This window comes from Haliotis rubra, unplaced genomic scaffold, assembly GCF_003918875.1.
Source record: "Haliotis rubra isolate DU_JTF1 unplaced genomic scaffold, ASM391887v1 Scf39, whole genome shotgun sequence".
NCBI lineage: Eukaryota > Metazoa > Mollusca > Gastropoda > Lepetellida > Haliotidae > Haliotis > Haliotis rubra.
The window spans coordinates 1,115,856-1,138,164 of NW_025767068.1; the positions used below are offsets into that span (position 1 = coordinate 1,115,856).

At 41.3% G+C, this 22,309-nt stretch overlaps 1 protein-coding gene across 1 annotated transcript in view; it reads right to left on the minus strand.

Annotated features, from left to right (window-relative positions):
- LOC124286728 (proto-oncogene tyrosine-protein kinase receptor Ret-like) overlaps window positions 1–22,309 on the minus strand; it is a 101,101-nt gene that overhangs the window by 38,997 nt on the left and 39,795 nt on the right. The window contains 1 exon segment of the mRNA XM_046723153.1: window positions 8,446–8,715. Within this exon segment, the coding sequence (XP_046579109.1) occupies window positions 8,446–8,715 (270 nt within the window).

Here is a 22,309-nt window from a genome sequence, read left to right on the forward strand (position 1 = left end):
GTGGGCGGGGCCCAGGAAGCATCAAAATCGAAAATCGAACCATGTTCTGCTTTAACATGATTATTTACTTGGTTCATTGAACCCTTTAAGCATGGACAGAAGGAGCGTCAGTACAACGAGGTAGCCCATTCTTAGCAATACCTCCATAATTATTGGATCGATATACTGTATGCACGTTGTTCATACATGTTAGCCCATGTGGACAATAAGGCTTAACGCAATATTGTAAGGTGTGACCAGTAAATCCTAAATCAGCACATCCACATGAAGGACTATGGCCGTTGAGATGTTGACATCAACACAAAGTGGCATCATTAGTATGAGGGATAACATGTCTTTGGAAACGCCATATAAATCACATGACATCACAGTGCCTTGTTATACGTAATTATTACATCTTTCAATGTGACCTATGAAGAAACAGTTACTGATTGTTAAAGGTTACCGGATAAAATGCCAAACGAGTGAGTGAGTGAGTATGGTTTTACGCCGCTTTTAGCAATATTCCGGCAATATCACGGCGGGGGACATCCGAAACGGGCTTCACACATTGTCCCCATGTGGGGAATCGAACCTGGGTATTCGGCGTGACGAGCCAACGCTTTAACCACTAGGCTACCCCACCGCCCCAAATGCCAAACGAGAGGACCACTGGAAAGCAGCGATGACATCAGGTGTTGGTGAAAAATAACAGTGCATGTACATTTACGTTAATGTTAATGTCCACTCATTAACGTCAAGTGCATAATGTCCAGTTCGAGTCCAGTATTATGATATATTACCTAGTTTCAATATTCAACAAAAATTTAATATCTGTACTATACTAAAGATGGCAAAACATTGCTTCATTCGTAAATTATTGAATGCCTCCATACAATTCATTCAAACCTTTCATTCAGACGGCAAAATGAACCAAAGCTTTAGATCGTGATACAATGCACCAGTAATGGCAGTTGTTGATATGTATACTCCTACATAGGTATATTCAAACATCAATACATCAGAAATGGAACGTGTCTGAAAACGTTATTCATAATACAATTCCGAATTTCTCCAAACACATGAAGTTGGACATGGAAATCTCAGTTGTGACAGATTACAGTTACTAAATTACCCCAGTAATCCTGCCAGATGCGAGTTACCTTCATGAGTGACGATTTTTAATATAACTCAGTGTAATTGCTCCCATGGGCTACATCAGTCCGACTGTGTTTGGTGGGTGAATGGTTTACTTCCTCGGGGCTGACAAGTATAAATCTTCAGACACAATTGATCACTGGTGAACCTAGAAGACTTTAACAATGGAATCGATTTGCAACTTTCACGCATACCTTTCTGTGTCCAGAGGTAATTTACATCTCTCGTCAATGAATACCACAATGAAGCCTGATAGTTAAACTGATCTCGGAGTTCTTGACAGACAAATTAAGGAAAGCAATTCCGTTAGGGACCAGGGATCGTTTAATAAAGGTCTGATTGTGTGACCTGGGGTGTCAGGAGTCAACATGTCTAAAGGGTTTAGCGACAGGAGTAAGACATTCACCAATATTCCAGTGTTGACCAACTTCGGAACATATTCTTGTATGTGTTTAGTTAAAACCTCAGACCCCACTGGCAAGAATTCCACAGGGCTATAATTTGATATTATATTGTGACAGAGGGTTTGGAGCAATAAGTGTTTCAGTTGAATTACCAGTAACTTGCTCATGCGGTATGAATATCGAGTCCCTGTAATGTAATTGAATCATTCATCAGACTCAGTCTGTCAATCTCCAACAGGGAAGACGAATAATTTCGTGATTCTGTTTGCGATCGTGCCAAGAAAATATCATTTGTGTGGCACTGCCTCGGGTGTAAGGGACAAATCTAAGTGATACTCTCCGACTCTTCTTAAACGGTTAAATACATTAACTCAAGGAGACAGTACCTGTTGGTCTTTGTGTCGTACATTTCAGGGTCGTGATGTTATACGCAATATTTCGGTAACATAGAATTAATTATCTCGTCACCGTCAACGTACTGGCAATGGAAACTACAAATGTGCTTTCAACATTGTACTTTTGTGAAGAATAGAAAAGCGGTCTCTGGTATGGATAAAAAGCGGTCTCTGCTATGGATTTGATGCGAGACAAACTAACCCACAGGGTCTCCTTTTTAATGTTAATTATAATGGGAGAATCTTAGTGTCAGGACACAGTATTACACACATCCGGCTAGGACAAGTAAACACCTGTTAGCGAACTACAGGTGACATCTCTTGCAGGGAGCCACATTTCACTAGTATTTGACCTATTTTACCTTTTTCACCCACTAGAATCTGTAAATCGAAATATATCACTCTCTTGACGATTTACATTAAAACGTTAAAAGTTCGCATCAAGAATATTGAAATCTCATGACACTATGAATGATAAAAAAGCCTTCGCTCAGTTGTAACATGTATCCATTAAACTACATCAGGTTTAGCAACTGCCCGCCACAAGAGGTACATGTTACACAAACTTGAGAAAGGACAACTGAAGGGAAACCTGTGCCAAAAGCAGGACCAATTGCATAAGCCATAATATGCATGTTGAATATGAATCAGTTACTTTTATAGATTAAATTGAAGTTTGAAAATAATTTAACCATGTTCATCTTGATTCTGAAGCGGCAACATGAACAAATATAAAGACCTTCAAAGAGTCTGTTTTCCTGACATTATAATGAAAGTGTATTTGAAACTTTAGTATTGTAGTGAAAGATACTGATCCATCACTTGTAAAGTTTGTTCATTGCACAAATGGTTAATTATGTCCAATATCGGACACGTGGAGAGATGGCAGTTGGGCGATGGAAAGAGGGTGGGTGTGGGGTGTCGGCGGGGAGAAACGACAACAAGGGTGATGTTTATTTAAGCATTCTTATAAGGCGATATAGGGTGGCCCTGAATAGAGCCGTTGGAATTCTCTAGGGCGAGTAGGAGATAACCGGCTGTTTTGGGTACTTTCATGGGAGGTTGACCTGGCTGGTTGGACGTTTCAGGCTCTTGTTAGGGCAGTTCATACTACGATGTAACTACACAGTAACGGCAGGGATGTGGGCAGTCGAAACTGCGATCGCCTAATGTTTGGCCTCAGTTGTAGCAAGTTGTAATCGTGCTTGCTGCTGCCGTTGTTAGCTGCTTGCTTCTGTGAACATCTGTACTGGCTTGACCATCATACAATGTGCAGCTCATCACGGGACAATACAGACAAAGCTGGTCATCTGTTAGGCACATGTAGGAGGAGAGAGACCAGACTCCATACAAGAAATGGAATAAAAAGGAGACACTGTAGGGCACCCCGTGCCTTACCAGTTGAAACGGATTAACCGAAGAGCTGCTAAGAAGTTCCCGACAAGCACCCACGTTTTAAAACTCCAGTTTAACCAAGCATGGCTAGAACGCCAAGAGCCCAAAGACTCCAAAGCACCATTGAGACAGACGTTTCATGCCGTCTTGACCGAGTTGAGAGTGGATGTGGGCGGTCATGAGGATGTAAATAGAGGATACGCTCTTCAACATCCAGCATTCTGATATCTGTATTCTACTATTGCGGGTTTCTTCAGCACCCTTCCTGCATTTGTGGAAGTGTCTGAGGCGTGTCTGACGTTGACGTACACGTACACCGGATCTGTCGACCTGTCGAATGCAATTAGGGGAAAAACGTTCATTTCTCCGACGGTAAAGAGGGCGTGTTCCATCTCGCCGGCCCATGCTTGTCGTAAGAGGCGACTAACGGGATCGGGTGGTCAGGCTCGCTGAATTGGTTGACGCATGTCATCGGTTCCCAGTTGCGCAGCTCGATGCTCATGCTGTTGATCACTGGATTGTCTGGTCCAGACTCGATTATTTACAGACCGCCGCCATATAGCTGGAATATTGCTGAGTGCGGCGTAAAACTCAACTCACTCACTCACTCACTCAATCTCGCCGGTGAAGAAGAAATCGTGATTCATCACTGAACCAGGAAATCGCCTCTAGTTTCTGAGGTTCTAGCTCCGGACTCTACAACACCACCGCAAGCGATTGTGCCGATGGAAGTATTTCAAAACTGGGGTGACAACTGGCCTTCTTGGTCGAATCCCCACTTCATGCAATCGATTCCTGACAGTTTGGTTTTTCTCAAACCAGGGATGCGTTGTGCAGTCTCCACGGCTGTGGCAAGACGATGACGCAAGTGAGCAGCCTGGTCTTGGGTGGTAACTCTTGGACGGCCGCTTCTCGGGCGATCTTGGGCGGAACTGGTCTGCAGGAAACGATCCCAAAGACGAGATATGGTGCTCTGTTGAACGTTGAAATGTCGGGCAACCGCAGATTGGCGATGCTTCGATTGGCTGCACTCAGTCGTCGCATGATGATTTCCTTTTTTTCCTAGGCAAAAACGAATGACACACTTAAACACAACGTTTGCCTTTTAGTAGAGATCCATACCGCCATGCTTTTACGCTTACTTGTATGTCCATTTTGCTTTGCATGTTTTCTTGGTGACGTTTAGGCGAATATTTCTTCAAATGCTTCTAAAAAAAGGGAAAAAGTTAAAACTGCCTCGTTTTGGCGCTGAAGCTGTTTACAATCACACAAAGATGACGTTTTGGAAAGAAATGGTATATTTGTATTCACATGATTCTTACATGTGAAAGAAGAAATGGTCATCGACTTAATCCACGAAGTAGATCCCGACGAAATGGGCAAGGGACATGGTCCATTAACCCATATAGCAAAGCTGAACACCTTCCTAGCTTGAGGTGAGGTGAAATTGGGTTTAACGTCGTGCTTGAGAATATTTCGCTCATATGACGACGTGTATGCGTGTGTATGTGTATGTGCGGCTGCTTGTACTAGCCCAGACTTAAGCTGGTTTTATAGTGCTAGCCCACTGAGATATCATGCCGCAGTGAAGCATGAATACCCCACTCAGACACATTATACTGACTCCTAGCCGACCAGTCCTTGTTGTACCCATTAATGCCGAGCGCCAGGCAGGGACCAACAAGTACCATATTTTAACGTCTTTTGGTATGACGCGGTCGGGGATCGAACCCGTGACCTTCCGCTCTCCGGGCGGACACTCTAACCACTACATCACGGAGGCGGTCTCTAGCTTGAGAAGATGTAAATGCATTGTACAAATCAAGAATGAAGATCAGCTTTGCACTTGCCTTCGTACAGGTCATGCTACGTAAGATCAACCCCCACCGCCCCGGTGAAGCGTCGACCAAGAGGACGGCACCTTGATGTTTACCCCACCTCAATCCACCCTTCCTAGGGAACCCAAGAGGAGAAGAGCAGCAGCAACAGCAATTTCGGATTCCATGCATATGTTCATCCCAACAACACTGTGAATCATCAGGAGTTGTAGTCAGTGAACTTTACCTTCTGAAGACATGGTACAAGTGAATTTGGAAGAATGATTGGGACTGACAGTTCAGTTGGCATGATGTGACTAGTACCCAGACCTGATCAGAGCAGCCAGCGAAAAGGTCATTATTCCCAAAGTGGTCTATTCCAGTCGAGAACGTGTTCAGAAACTGAACATACTGCTTCAACATACCAGCACGCGTACGTCTGTTGCAAACGCATACAGCTGACTAAACAGCCAGCACGTCACATAGTCACTGTGAACTGACTGGAAGAGGAACTCAGTGAAGTCGCTTCATATGTTTGCTGTACACAGACACTGGTGGATCGTCATCTTCTTTTGATCGGACACTTGCTACCAGGCGTTAAAACGGCGAGTGTTAGTGTCCTTCACCATACTTTAACAATACACACTCTGAAACGTGCCGATAGTTCCGTTGGCGTTGATGGATAGACACTCTTTGCACTGGTGACATTGCCATGCAGGACACAAGCATGGTGATGGTGATGGTGGATCAGTTCTGGTTTTCCACGTTGCCAACAGTTTCACCTTCTCCAGCCCCTCCCTCTTAATATAGTGTGGTTCAGCCAGTCAAGTGACAAGACACCACGGCGCTACCTCACGCGCTACAATGACGTCATCGGCGCCACGTCATCGGTGCTACGTCATTGGGGTCCCCTATATAAACTCAGTACACTTGTGGTGTGGTATCTCGATGGAAAGTCAAATGATGTACGTCAGAATAGTACAGTATATTTCGACTAGGTAACAACTTTACCATAGACACTGTGGAAGAAAACTGACATGCGGTCCGACCCTCAGAAAAATGTTTTTGAAGCCAGTTGAGACGCACGACATAAAGACAGCAGAGGATGCCCCTCATCCTTTAGTTGATCGGGCTTCCTCGAGAACCAGAAGCCGCAGCAGCAGCAGCACCACACCAATACCAACCCCCATCTCCATCCCCGCAGATATTTAAAACCCCATTGGTCATATATCCTGCAAAGCGATTCTTTCCAAACAAGTCCACTTTGTCCCAGCAGCCACTGTGGTGGAATCATCACAACGACGGATATCAAAAGGTGCACGACAGTTTGTGCAAGGGGAAATTTATTTTCAGAGGCCTGGATCTCGTGTGTAGCTGCCATTATGTTCATTCCCACCATTCCAAGGGTACTTTTTAGGGCCACCCATCATTGTCTCAAAATGTTATTACTTGAACAAACATATGTTTGTTGTCGTCGTAGTTGTTGTGTGTCTCCCAACAATCTCCCACCCTCCATCTCCCACCCTCCATCTCGCCCGCCTCCTTCTCACCATTTCCGCTTTCTCTAATCACGTGACCACAAAACCAGCTTTTCATGCCATCTTGAAAAGGCCGGTAGGGACCCATGCATGACAAGCCTTAACTATATGGACATGACGCGATACTGGACTAAAACTAGACAATGCCATGAATGGGAAGAACGGAAGAACGAGACAACGTGAAATGAAGCCGGACATGTAACACCTGCAAACGATACGGACTAATAAGACTTCGGGTTGCAATATTGACAAATCTATGGATCACAACTTCTTCAATTAGTGAGTGCGACATTTCAATACCGACTTTTGTACCGTTGTCATTCACAAGCAGGAAAGTACAAGAATCATTCGAAGTAAACAAACTGTTTCTTTGTTGAACTCTTAATTACGCCCGGTGAACCAGGTGGATTTACTGAAAACATGGTTTTATAAGCATCAAATTACACAAGGCTCGAGCTAATTAACTCGCCAGTGTCAGATAGCGGTTTCACCTTTTGTCTAGTGAAAATGTTTCTTTCTAATGGCTTTCAGAATTTGCGTCAGAAACATATTAAGATGTCAAGGTCTTTGCACGGCATTTAGAAGTGATACACATAAAAGGTGATACTTTATGGATGTCTTCTTCTTTAGTGAAAGGAACACGTCCTTTTTGGAGTTTAATCTTTCTCCTTCATCCTGGGGAGAAGTTGACATCCATAAGTTCTCACCTTTTACATTCAGATGTTGTTTCTTCACACCACCTAGTCCTTGCATTACTGACAGGCAGTTGATTCAGCATCATTATAAACGTCAACCCAAAGTCATGCCACATATTCCACTATGGCAGCTGAATCAGTCACCTAAAGTAAACTAAGCGAGGTAATGCAACATGTTTTAGCAATCCAGTTAATCAATGTCACTCTCAGATTACAATGTGTTACTTAAGGAAATTTCCCAACTGCCTAGATCGATGCTCATGATGTTGATCACTGGATCAGACCATTGGACTGCTACAAACAGTTGAGACTTTCTTCCCCATTTCTGTTTGCGATTACGGCCAAGCCATCAGCATTAGCAAAGTAAAAGCTACACTGGGGTGTATTAGTGTGTTTGTTGTGCTTGAGTAATGATGGCGGAACCATGGTAAAAATGTAGTTGAAAATCTATGCACTTCTAAACAGCAGATGTAATTGAAAAATTAACGTACCGTTTATAGTTTCATGAGAAAAAATCTATCTAAGGATTATCATTCTATGATTTGATTATCCGATGTGTATCCGTGCCGCCCCTGAATGGCTTTGAATGTGTTGTCAGGCAACAAACACATACGAACTTTTTAATCAAAATGTGTGGCGGATGTTACTTGGATAGCAGAACATACGTACATGCGAACACCAAGTGTCATCACTGGTTTTCTGTAATCTATATATTTAATTTTCACCGCTATGTTTTCCTATACGCCTGATGGGTACGCGAGTCTGGTTATTCTCTGACGTTGACGTTTAATGTAATAAGAATACCACTACACCCTCGGTGTTGTTTGGAAACTGATAGAACGATCATTACGGACGTCTAAACACTGTGGCATGCGGGCATTATTCAATTCATATAACTACAAGGACAAAATACTTTCTACATTCATAAATAAACTCTGCTAAACTTCAGAGTCGACTATACCATAAGCACAATACTGATGATACCATGTATTCGCGAACGGTGAGCGTATCCTGCTCGACCGGTGGCGCCCGTAATATATATATACAAAGTCACGTTTACCTACCGTCATCAAGGGTGTAGATGATGGCGATGTCCCTGCCAATGTCTGGGAGAAACCTCAAGGCTGCGAACGTCGCAGAAGCCAGACCCTCCTGAACCATGAACTCCGGATCTTTCTCCTCCCAACACAGCTTCTCAAATCTTTGGCCTGGGTCAGAAGCAACGTCGATGGAACCATCACTGGACACATGGATCTGTACCTGGACGGAGGCAACTTCCTGCTGACCAAGTCTGTCTATGCAGGATGCGTTTACTCTGAGATCCATCGTGTTTTCTATAAATAAAAATAACATTTTCTTCATATCATCATCACGATGTTTCATTGTACGAACATTGTTCGTCTTAATTCTTTTCTTCAAAAACATTTGTCTGAGAGATCAAAGATTGAAAGGAAGTGTTCTACATATAGATTGAGTCGTATTATATACTCATGCCAATAATGGTTGTCACCCCCTCCCCACCCCAACCCCATACAAACACCTCACTATTTACACATCGGCGTAAAGAAGTTCCACACCCCTCTCCAATTAAAAAATGAAGAGGGTGACAACCATTATTGGCATGAGTATATATGTTTATCCACAAGAACTATCGGAAATAATTACCTCACCAATCAGAAGATGTTAAACGTGTTCTAAACAGCCATATATCCCTTTACTATTCATAAGTAATAAGCGGTGTAATATAATGTACTTTAATACACTGTTATATTATTACATGGAGTGGCTGTAAAGACTGCCTGATGTCATTGACATGCCTGAGAACAGGTATTACATTTTAACACCCATACTCAGAATAGGCCCAACACTTTGCATGATTGCCACATAAAACGACTGAAAAGGGAAATATATATAAAGTCTAAAGGTTGGAAATGAGCGGCAGGAATGACTTGTACAAACGGTATGTCAAGTATCTTATCCTTTTATTTCAATGCGGTTAGGATAGAACTGTGTCGGAAAACACAGTGATAAACTTTTAACTTACACCTGTGTGCCTTCTTCACGTGAGGCTGATTTTGATATCAACGGGTAATATAAAAAAGGTTGAGAATTTTATTTCAGTTGGGAATAGATCGAAGAAACTGTTAGAGAACTCTGCTGAGATTGATTCATGGCTGTACAACAATAGTTGAACATGTAACCCGAAGAAACTCCATTAGGCAGTCAATGTCAAATCAATCACTCAAATCGTCTCGGATTTAAGGTATGGGCTTTACGACATAATGCCACACCATAATGACCCCCGTTAAACACAGCACTGATGTAAGGAGGTAGCTCGTGAAACTGTTTACACTACCCTATTTTATTTCTGTGGCAGATATTAAGGAGATTGCATATTCTCCCAGAAGACTATGCTGTCCAAATCCATGAACAGTTTGATGTAAAGGAGTCCCTACCTGATTCTCACAGTTTATATTATTGGTGTAGACACTTAACTTACTTCTGATACGACGGTAAAGGAAATAGTCATATAGATTCAGTTGTAACATGAAAATACACTTTCAAATGCTCGTATCAATATCGTTCTGCGGACATGATGTATTACCGGGCATTGTATGCCCCGGACCGGCTGGTCAGGTCCGAAGCTGCCTGTCCCTCATCTGGTCCAGACTTAGAACCGCCGTGATATAACCTCGGCGAGTGCGGATTAAAACACAATTCACTCATCACCTGCTTTGAGGCATAGACAATATATTCCAGTAATGATTGATTTAATCCACTATCACATTTCTTTCAAAGTGATTTACAGCGGAATATATGGTGATGAATATTTGGTAAAGGTCATTAGTGTCAGAACAATATCGTGTTTTGTAATGACTGAATGTACTTGGTGACCCACCCAAGGGATTGGTAGCAAATCTCGCATTGAGTTTGATCTATAGATCTATGAATCTATTCCTCTTATGAATATTGCACGTCTTCAGTTGATCTATTGCATTATTGTATTGTCATTTCACAAATTGAACGTGAAAGTGTCCCACAAACTTGAAATACTGAGGCGATATCCTGCCCTCTCCGTACGTGTTGTCGAGTTTTAGGACGCTAAAGGCTTCTTTACCTCATATGAAGTGATTTAGTGTGATAAATGATCAATACAATAGGTAGGGTAGTTTTCATCCGATCGGTTTATACATTGTATCAACACCTGTTAGTAGTGATTCCAAGACTAGTTATGATGTGGTCGAATATTTACATATCAATATCCTGTATGGCCCCCCTGAGAGTCCAGAACTGCCTGGCATCGTCGCCCCATGGAACCAATCAAATTACGACTTGTGATCTGGGTAGTGTTCACCCACTCTTCCTGGAGTGCTTGCGCCAACTGTTGGAGACTCTGTGGCTGTTGATGACGTGATTACAGACGTTGATCAAGAGCATCCCAACATGTTCCGTGGGGTTGAGATCTGAGTCCTGGAGGGTCACAGAAGTATCTTTGTGGTTCCTCAATAAGGTCGTTGTCAGTTTTGCCGAGTGAGGTCGTCTCTTGTTATGCTGTACAATAGTGACAGACAAATGAAAACCCATCGTTTTCACAGCCCAACAATTCATGTTGCGCTTTTCATTCCATGTTTCTGTGCCACGCTTCTATCCACAGACACGTGGGGGCAAAACGACATTATTTACACTGGTACTGTTACAACAGGCGTGCAATATCAGACATGCAAGTCAGTGCACAGTCATAAATCACCAGTTCAATACTGCTTATGTACACACTAGCGATCCACCTCCGGTCATATCTCCCGTCAAATCAGTTTGGAATTTTAGGAAAACAACGTAGGTTACCTGAGAAGAGCATTCGCCTTTCATGGGCCTGACTGATTCACTGTTCATTACAGATATAGCCAGGCATAGTCTTGCACATGTATATAATATTTAAAAACACTATTTCAAATAATCTGAAACTATAACGACATGTTCATATCAGATGCCATATTGAGAGTCACCTGATACAATTTATTGCCATTATTGTCAGGTCACAAGACGTGATATAAATGTTTTTGAAAAGACACAAATCCACGATATATTTTCTGTTTCAATAATTAAGTCCGCGATGTTTATCTTGTAACCATAGTGACATCGATATTGGCGAACCGCAGTTTCAGCACAAAATATTATTTCACTCGGGTTAGATATTGATGTTAGATGTCCATGCAATACAGTATGTTATAACTACAGGTGTCTGGGTCTAACAATATTGGATGCCAACTTAAAAACGTGTACGTGTATGTTCAAAGCCCGTTCCCAAATGATGTGCCTTAAATGCTTAAATCATACGTGCCGGTGTCAGTCAGTCAGTCAGTCAGTCAGTCAGTCTCTCTCTCTCTCTCTCTCTCTCTCTCTCTCTCTCTCTCTCTCTCTCTCTCTCTCTCTCTCTCTCTCTCTCTCTCTCTCTCTCTCTCTCTCTCTCTCTCTCTCTCTCTCTCTCTCTCTCTCTCTCTCTCTCTCTCTCTCTCTCTCTCTCTCTCTCTCTCTCTCCCTCTCCCTCTCCCTCTCCCTCTCCCTCTCCCTCTCTCAACAGAAGTGTAGCATAGCTTATTTTACGATTCTATATCATTAGGTATATATCTAAACCAACATTTGTCTGACCATCATGTGACAGGCATTAAGTAGAGAGCAAGGACTGGTGTCGCCTCCACATAGCTGGTGTAGCAGAGGCACACATTCTCAGCTGCTGCTGCTGATAACAATGCCATATGGCAACTCCTCCAAACACAAGGAGGGGATGGAAGCCAGGAACTAGTCTTACTTTGCATGGAAATGGGGCCAAACGTCATCATATCAAGTATTAGGCTTCATTACACGAACACACACTCCAGCTGACTGAAGAACACTTGAATTTAATGGTCGTGCTTCGCATTTCAGTAAACGTCACTTTTGCCACAATGGTTTGTGTCTCAGATCTGCTTTGCCAGACGTGATGGTTTTGTGGGTTTTGCATGTAGTTTGTATGATTCCAGAGCATGACGAAATAAGTTCCAAGATATTGTTTGTTTTACACGGTTAAAGTGTTCGATGGATGTGTCCAGAAAGTAGCTGACACACCCCTCACTACACATCCGTGTTCAGGGACGCCCATGAACAAAGCACGTGTAAGATTAAAATTGTCAGTCTGTCAAGGGGATGGGTGTAACTGTTTTTCGCTTCGTCAATATGTGCCAATATTGTGGAAGCAAAGGTTATAAACATTTTTCATTTTCGAATTTGGATTTCATGTATTTTGAACATAAAACCTTATTCCATAAAAAAAAACACGTACTAAATCTTAAATTTAAATTTTAATGTATTTTCTTGTTTAAGCAAATGATTGTTTCCTCTCAGCATATAAATTCTAATGGATGAACTTTGGGTCCAATCGCAGTATCTGAACATCCGCTGGTATCAGTTTGTGTTTAAATTACATCTGATTCATTTACTAATTGTCCCCGAAATTTGATGAAACATTAGCTAGATTGTAGCACTGTTCCCAGTTCCTGATAGTACCGTTATAGGCTGAACTAAATTAATACCACAAAGGGAACCCTGTTGACATAAATGTCTGACTGAGGCATCATGTGCAAACTTCCAATGCATGTTAATCCTGTTAAGCCCTAATGCCTTTGTACACTAACATGTCTGGGTAATTCATGAATGCCATCATAAAAACATTGATTGATGTTGAACATTTCTCGTACTTCAACTGCGCCATAGTCATTACCAAGATTAGATTCCAAGCCAGGGACATCCCCGAACAAAACTATTCAACTAATGCCGACAAACACTCATTTTTATATGGCAATATCATTGGGTTTGACAGATATAATGTGCATGTCTATATCTCTTTTCATGAAGCCATATCATATCATAAATAAATACAGCAATGTCCAATGAATATTGATTCCTTGCCAAACATGCTGTTTGTTCAAATAACAAACATCGTCAATTCATACAAGAACTGAGACTATGACAGGTATGTGATAGCAACAAGTGTACCGACTCAGTTAACATGTGCGGATTCTCCTCGTTACGGAGATCAGTTCCTTTCTGATGACGCTGGCATTACCAGGAACACTTAAACCATTCATTATGAAGCTCTGCATGTCAGTTTTGTGGGAACCACATGAGTAACTTTGATTATATTGTTAAATGAAACTGAACGAATATTCATTTTCAGGTCTAATGATTCCCCATTTCGACTTGGCCGAAGAACAACACTGGGGTGGTATGCTGGGGAGTAAAGGAAAGTCTGTATCCATTGTTGCACTGTTTCAGCAATCAGTCAGTCTCTCCTTCAGTGGCTGCCCATGACGTCGCGCCTGGAGCACATGCTATATACAGCGCTCGTCAGCCGCACGACAATGGATGAACATGAACATAGGTATCTTTCGTAGTGTCATTTAATCAGTTCTGTGGTATTGATAGCTAATAATTCCTTCCTGAAAAATTCACTTGATACCATATCGCCAACCATGAGTGTCAAAACATCTTTATATTTGCCTACAAAACAAAAACTCAAATATTGAAAAATACGTACATGTGATCGACTGCATAAGCAACGGTTCTTGTGTGTATAAAGGGATCTGGTTATTTCCTATCATCTCACATTACAGCTCAAGCCACAAGAAGACCAGTATTGTATGTGATGATCATACTCTGGATACTCTCTGCCTAGCCCTTTCTTCCAAGATGGGTTACTGTTATTGAGAGGTGACTATCACCATCTTTGCCTTTATTGCTTTAATCGCTGCTCTTTTATCCTACTTCCTCTGAATTTGTACTGCCATGGTGTTACCTTTGCAATGATTTCTGGACTTAGTTAATTATAGCACATAACAGTTAATCTCAACACATTTCTTCATTGTTAGTTAGTATCACACATAGTTCTTTAACGGACATATTCCCGGTTAACCTTCTAGTTTCAACTCGATAATCAACACGTGTTACGTGGTTACATGTTATATATATATTATTGTGTGTCTCATCTGAACAATATACATGTAATTGCTCATCATAATTTAACTCTAGACACGAACCATTATACAAACAGAATATTAATAATATAGCGTTTCGCATTGTTATTTCTATTCCTAAGCCAAGGAACGTGATTCTACACACTGCAAATGGGTGACACGCTGCAAACCAATAAGTCCCCCAAATGGTAGTGAAATGGGTAACTCTGCATGACGCGGAGCAGTATCGTTGACATTTGTTTCTGTCACAGTTGACGGAAGTTACCATCGTTAGTCCTGACAACCGTGGAAAGAGTATATCTCCTTAGTCAGTAGCAGCTCGTTCAGAAAGTATGGAAGGCAGTCGGACAGGAGTGTGGCACCATCACTTGTCCAGATTGTTTACAGGCCGTGGGCTGTTCAAACAAATACTTTTTCGTGGAAATTGTGTGAGTTGTGGGTGTTACGGGTAGAGCGGGATATGTTTACTCTTTTGTTGAACACCTGGTGTTATCGTTGATATTTAATTATACATTCACATAACTATTGTGCATTGTACGTCCAGATGAATGTGTTTCAGCAGAGAATCGAGATTGACTATTCTCTAGTTCTAACCTTTGAAATGTAGTAGGCGTTTCTATTACCACGAGTATAATCTTATAAATACTTGTGTCAGCAATATGCTAGCATTAAAGCGACAGGAGGCATCACGTATGGGAACATCTGTGAATCAGAACTGAATCTTCGGCTTGAGATTACTCCACCGCCCCGAAGCAGCGTCAGCCTGTTTCAGAAAAGCCCAAACTAATTATAACGTTGGGCATACACTCAGCTTCAAAAACGTCAGCATACTGGACTGCTGCAACATGCCCCTGTTTACATTCCACAAAATACGATGATCAGCTTCGATAACGCCACTTCAAAGTTATTGCAATATTTGGATATTCTGCTTGATACAATCTTTAACACGCCCTGCGTCAATAAACCATGTTATGCCTAGTATTAAACAAGTGTACATAACTAGAGCCAACACTAGATTTTCATCTTATTGTTTGATTGGCATTTTAGTAGTTGGTGAGCCAAAAATGAATAATACAACTTTATGAATGACCCCTTTCTGTTTTTGCATAGAGCGACGTTTGGGTGTAGATTCTTAGCTCAGATTACTTTTAGCTTGATAACGATGTAAGAATGTACACCAGAGGATATGAATGAACCTTCTGAGATCCATTAGTGGGACTGACATCTCAACTCATCAATCAGTTTTATTGCCTTAGATTGAGTGGAAACCTTCCATAACATGACACAACTGTATAATAACATTCTACAATATTGTACAGCGTATAGCAAACCTCTCTTCTTCTTTTCATACAAACCTCAACAATTCCGCCTGCAGTACACGATGTACAATGTGCCATAACCCAGGCACTGTCATGGAGAACTGGTGTGTGAATGGAATTAGATGTTACAATGGTACAAGAGGTTGTACCGACATCGTTTAAATCTAAATATGTGGAACGCACTAATGCAGTGGTAAGGCGTCTGTCTATCACGCTGAAGGCCCGGGTTCCATCCCCGGTGGAGGCACCTAGGTTTGGGTCCCGAGGTGGGCACATTTGCGTAGTATCCTTGGACAAGATACTTAGATCCACATTGTCTCAGTTCACCCAGCTGTAAAATGGGTAGCCGTGAGGATGTGCTGGCAATGTGAGTGTTAAGTTCACTACGCCTAACAGGCAGCATGGCTGTATGATCCCCAGGGAGTTGAAAAAGTATCGGAAAGTACGATAGTTTCCTATGACCGGGGATAGTAATGTACGTAGCGCCTTGAGCAGGCAATGTGCCTGGATATGTGCGCCATATAAGCGGACTATTACTATAACTATATCATGTTTTAAACAGAAAATATATTCTTCCTATGTATCCTCCCAAATTAGGAATTAGAAATGAGGAATTTGTCGCTTTTATTTCACAGCCAACAGTAACACATGTATTCTTAAAGCGAACTATCACTTGGCGATCAGTCATTCAAACCACATGAATGACCAGTCAGAAAGCCAAGCGACATGATACCAGTTTTACCAGTTCAAAAAAGGCAACTTTCCACTACGATTGATTCAATCGATTTAATTGTACATCACATATATATGGAAGAGGGGAACCTTAAATATGTTCAAGAAGTAAACACAAAGGCTGCTAAAATACGTCCAACGTGATCTGTAGGGAAGCATCTGTTTCCCTGGACATGAAGCATGCAGAGTTACGGATTATCATATCCGTGGATTAAGTGTCCGCTGATTCCTAAGTGTGTGGTGAACTGCACTACTGCGATAGATCAATTAGTATTGCAGTATTAATTCGTAGATGAAATGAGAATATTTAGGCGACACATTATGAGTTTCTCCATGGAGAAACAGGTTACCCACATCAGTAGAACCTGTTATTATCATCTCCGATCCATCAGCAACATTCGACACTTAATAACCGCAGAAGCTGCAAAGGTACTTGCCCATGGTCTAATAACATCAAGACTAGACTACTGCAACAGTTTGCTTCAGGGCATCAGTGGTAAACTGCTATCTAAGCTACAGGTGCTGCAAAATTCTGCTGCACGGGTCATCACAAGAACACCAAGACACGTGCACATGACACCAGTGCTCAGAGACCTCCACTGGTTGCCAGTAAAAGCTAGAATAGAGTTCAAGCTTCTCTGTATCACATATCGATGCCTCCATAACACCAGCCCTGACTATCTATCTGAACTCTTGACTCCACATACTCCAGCACGTAAACTCCGATCAAGTGACCAAAATCTCCTCCAAGTTCCTAAATATCGACTGAAGACATTTGGCTCCAGATCCTTCTCCAGCACTGCCCCTATCCTCTGGAACTCACTTCCATCAGAGTTGAAACTGTGTCCAACTTTTGAGAAATTCAAATCAAGACTAAAGACCCATATGTTCTCCAAGTATCATAGTGACATTTAACTCCACTCAACACTCCTGACTTTTATCTTTATACATTCCCATTGTAGCGCCTTGAGCAGGCATATCTGTCTGGATTGCGCGCATTATAAATGCACATTTATTTATTATTATTATTATTTGTGGACGATATAATTAACCGTTTGCATGCTTACGTATTTACAAGTACGTTAAACGTCTCTCTTAACCCCCCAAAATTACTCACCGCTATATATATCCAGATTCAGTCATTTAAAGATATTCTCAGAGATTATCATACAGTACCAGTGCTGAGAGCAGCACTAAAGAATAGAAGCGACAAAACCCTTTCCACATTCATAAGAAATCTCTGCCAAAAGCAGAGACGATTGTACAATTGTGACCATATCATGAGCAGATATTTGTTTCAGCAGTATTACAGCTGTATGATGTTGTTTGTAAACAAATCGGGTCTGAAGCAGGCACCAACGTTCAGACCTCACTTCCTCTACTTTATATACCAACATGCCGACAGAAACAAAGGGTATTTAACCCTTTCAACACCGTAGGCCGGAAAACCGGCCAAGACGTCACGAGTCCCCAGACACCCTAGGCCGGTAAACCGGCCAGGCAGTAGCCACATCAAAATGATCTATCATTTTAGGAACCTAACTAACATATGATTCTTTCATTAAATCTATCACTTTTCGCAATGTCTGAAAACACTTATTAAATTTCAAATGACCATATATTATCGACTGGATTAGAATTATAAACTATTTTTCGCAATGTTATTGAAAAAAACAATTCTCCGACACATGCTTCGACAAGGGTCCACAGCAAAGTTCTCAAAGAGCAAAGTAACGATGTTTCGAGAAAATAATTTAACAAACTGAATAAACTGAAGAATAAAATCCACATCAGTACTCATAAAAGTTGTCAAACGTACATCATTACTTACTATTTTCCATCTTTTTGAGCGATCGTGTAATGTAATTCAAGTGACATCTCGGCTTTCGTCGCCTCGAACTTCACGCTCGGACACGATGTTTAATGCTAAAATATTGTGCTTGAAGCATTTTTGTCACAGGTCATAACCTAGTACGATAAGTCAATTAAGGTCCATAATATACGTTTAGGTGGTGATTTATTACGTAACACGTTCAGAATGGCGTAATTTTACTAACTTTCGTCTGAATCATTAGTTTTCGTTTACGAGGACGGTATCCATTGCTGTAATATGATTGGCTGCCTTAGGCCACGTGTACGATTTTGACCAATCACGATCCTTATATCAGACTTTCGCGAAAAAGCGTCATTAAAAACCAATATTCATCCAATAAAATCGCTTCTTACAACTGTGAAAATACCTTTGGCAAGGGTACAGTGATATTGTTGATGTTCAGAGATTTCGAACGATACCCGCCATCACAGTTTTGTCCTGTCACATAGTTTTGTCCTGTCACAGTTTTGTACTGCCACACAGCTTTGTTCTGTCACAGTTTTGTCCTGTCACACAGTTTTGTCCTGTCACACAGCTTTGTACTGCCACACATTTTGTACTGCCATACAGTTTTGTACTGCTACTTAGTTTTGTACTGCCACTCAGTTTTGTACTGCCACACAGTTTGTACTGCCACTCAGTGTTGTACTGCCAATCAGTTTTGTCCTGTCACACAGTTTGTACTGCCACTCAGTTTTGTCCTGCCACGCAGTTTTGTACTGTCACACAGTTTTGTACTGCCACTCAGTTTTGTACTGCCACTCAGGTTTGTCCTGCCACACAGCTTTGTCCTGCCTCACAGTTTTGTAATGTCACACAGTTTTGTACTGCCACACAGTTTTGTACTGCCACTCAGTTTTGCCTGCCACACAGTTTTGGACTGCCACACAGTTTGTACTGCCACACAGTTTTGTACTGCCATTCAGTTTGTACTGCCACTCAGTTTTGTACTGCCACACAGTTTTGTACTGCCACACAGTTTTGTACTGCCACACAGTTTTGTACTGCCACACAGTTCTGTACTGCCACTCAGTTTTGTACTGCCACACAGTTTTGTACTGCCACTCAGTTTTGTACTGCCACACAGTTTTGTACTGCCACTCAGTTTTGTACTGCCACACAGTTTTGTACTGCCATATTTAAACCTTTATATTGGCTTGTGGCCTAGTCAAGTTTAGAATGCCATTGGTAATCACAGCAAGCAGCTTTGTTGTTTGAGGCTTTCACACATATTTGTTGCACCGACTGATTCCTGGTAACCATACAGAGTCTAGTATTTACACCACCACAGATCCTGCACCATCAAATCATGTTACCTATATTCATATCTTCAACCAGAGATCATTTCATAGAGGTACTAACGTTTATTAACAAATGTTTATCAGCCTACTGTCATTACGAGTTGTAGTATCAGCTGACAGTCCCAGTATCAAACAGCCAAAAATACAGTGTTCCTACGGAAGACCTTTATCCACATCCAAATCCCTGCCACATCAACCTTCAGAGATAACTGATGTACTGCCAAGCTGTCTTAGGGTTCTGATTAAAGAACGACGGATATTGGCATTTCTTTTTTTATCAGGATAGCTACAGTTATTATTTCCTAGTCATTATTTCTTGTCTTGCGTTTATTTATGACTGAGATTATTTCAACTCAGGGGAAGTGTCACTCAGTCATCTGATACTGTTTCACGTTCGTTTCACCATAAACAGTTCATACGTAATTTGCGATTTCTCCTTTTCTTCTTCATTGTAGGGATGTATTCAAAACGGTGACAATTAAGGCAAACGCAATGGCCTGTCGGTAAACTAAATATTATTTTACAAGAAGTAACGATAGTAGAATGAACAGCAGTACACCACACCTCTTGACATCGATTGGTATTGATTTATGTTATACATAACGTAGACGGGGAAGTACTGATAGTGTGGGTTTCATGTTCTTCTAATCTATTAGGGATTGAACACAAAGCGTGGGTTGTATCAATAAAAGGAATCATGTCGGATACAAGATAATACTGGGTAATGTTATAGATGATTTGGGATCATTCTGATCATAGATTTATGAACTGTAGAAAAAGTTAAACAAGCATACCCACGTTGGCATTATGCGTTGAAAAGGACAAGTGGTTGGGGGCACTGTCACATCTAAATTAGAATCGGACTCATAATCCACTTGAGGTTAGTTGTTGCAATTTGTTGTCTTTTTTACATTTATCAAATGGTTCATCCACTTTGTCAAATTGTGCATTAGCAAACACTTAACTTCAAATGTCAAAGGTTGTTCTTTTACGAGTAATGTTAAGCTTGAGTAATGAGTGAAGCTCTTAAAGGTACGACACAGGAACTTCAACCAATAAGCTTACTTATTCGGCGATGGTGGGGGGCCACCATACGCTTAGCACTAAATAAGATAAAGTTAAAAAATACGGAAAAGCGAGACTCCAGGTCTAATCGTGTTGAACTGTAATACAATTGACGTGCCAATGCCTGCTGTGAAAATAAATTCACAGATCGATTCATCAAATGTCGCTTCCGTTTTGTTGGCAACTATTAGCGATGATTCGACAAGAGTGTTTGAAGAATACCACAAGGCCTGGAACACGGTGGCTATTTCCCGGTCAATATGCAGCCACACGTACAAACAACATTCATCCAGCAGCCTTTACCCACGGCCTTATCAGAAGCAGTCAGTCATTCTGTGTATATGTGCCATACTGCCCAACATTCCCATAACACATGTGATACCTGCCTAACTCATTTTCTGGCCATGTTCACGTTTTCGTTAAGCAGAGTTCCGGGCTCCACTGATTATTGGTTTTCTAATCTTTCAAATTAGTCCTTTGATCCTTTAAGAACATAAGAACAAGATTCTCCAATATCTAATGGTATTTTTTCATCTTCCGTACATATAAGTAGTTGTAGCAGCTTCACGAGAGGTATATGTGACTGTTTGCGTTTCGTGTTAGGTTTCCTATACAACCTAATGAGGGACATATAAACCTACACCTACCCCGATGGATATTTTATAAGCAATTTATCTTGCGGGCATGTTTTAAACCGTAACAGAATTAAAGCAAATTTAAATTCAAGGAAACAGAAGTGTTCGATTTAGCTGAAATTAATTTCTGATGTGTCACTCGACTTTCGATGTGTAAACAACGCGCGGTTTTTGGCTTTAGGAGGGTATGAGAGATTTATTCTCCCGCCCATAACATTATTACCCTCATGTTGAATACACAGTATTTTATTACCACAACATGAAGCAATCACATGTCAACATGTTGGCATGAAAGTAGAGCCTTAAGTTAGGTTATGTCAGCCTTGTCCTTGAGTTTGTGGTCGCCGTTGATCTGCACTGTCTGTACAACTACTTTTTTGGTTTCTATGTTTATATGCCACTATTCCAAAAAATATTTGACTGAATTTATAATTCGAGTAAAAGATGAGGTATTCCTGGAAGATGATTAAACCGATTACCTAATCATAGTGTGTCGTGTACTCTTCACAACGGTTTACTACATCTACATATCAGAAATGAATATGAATAAATGAATGTCCGTAATTCTTCGAGAATTTACATCAAAAGATTTGCACTTGCAATGGCGCTATTGTTTTTTCACATGAATATTACGATCGCAGGACATGTCAATATATGTTCAGCAGCAGGGAGCTACTGTGATATAACACATGTGAAGAAAGGATATATTTTAATGCATATTCCAGAAGAGTGTAAGCATATCACTGCCCTCCACGTGCTGCGTATTACACGGCTCTTGTCCTCTCCGTATAATAATAACCACACATCGTTACTTCCTTGTGTGAGAGGTTTGCTCGTTGCGCCGAAGACCCGGGTTCCATTGTCCATTTGTGAAGCTCATTCCTGCCGTGACATTGCTGGATTAGGGGAAAAGCTATAGTCACCAACCGTACTCACTCGCTTAAAACACAACCATGTCATGAACACCTTTCAAAGACACTACAGTACTGACACCTT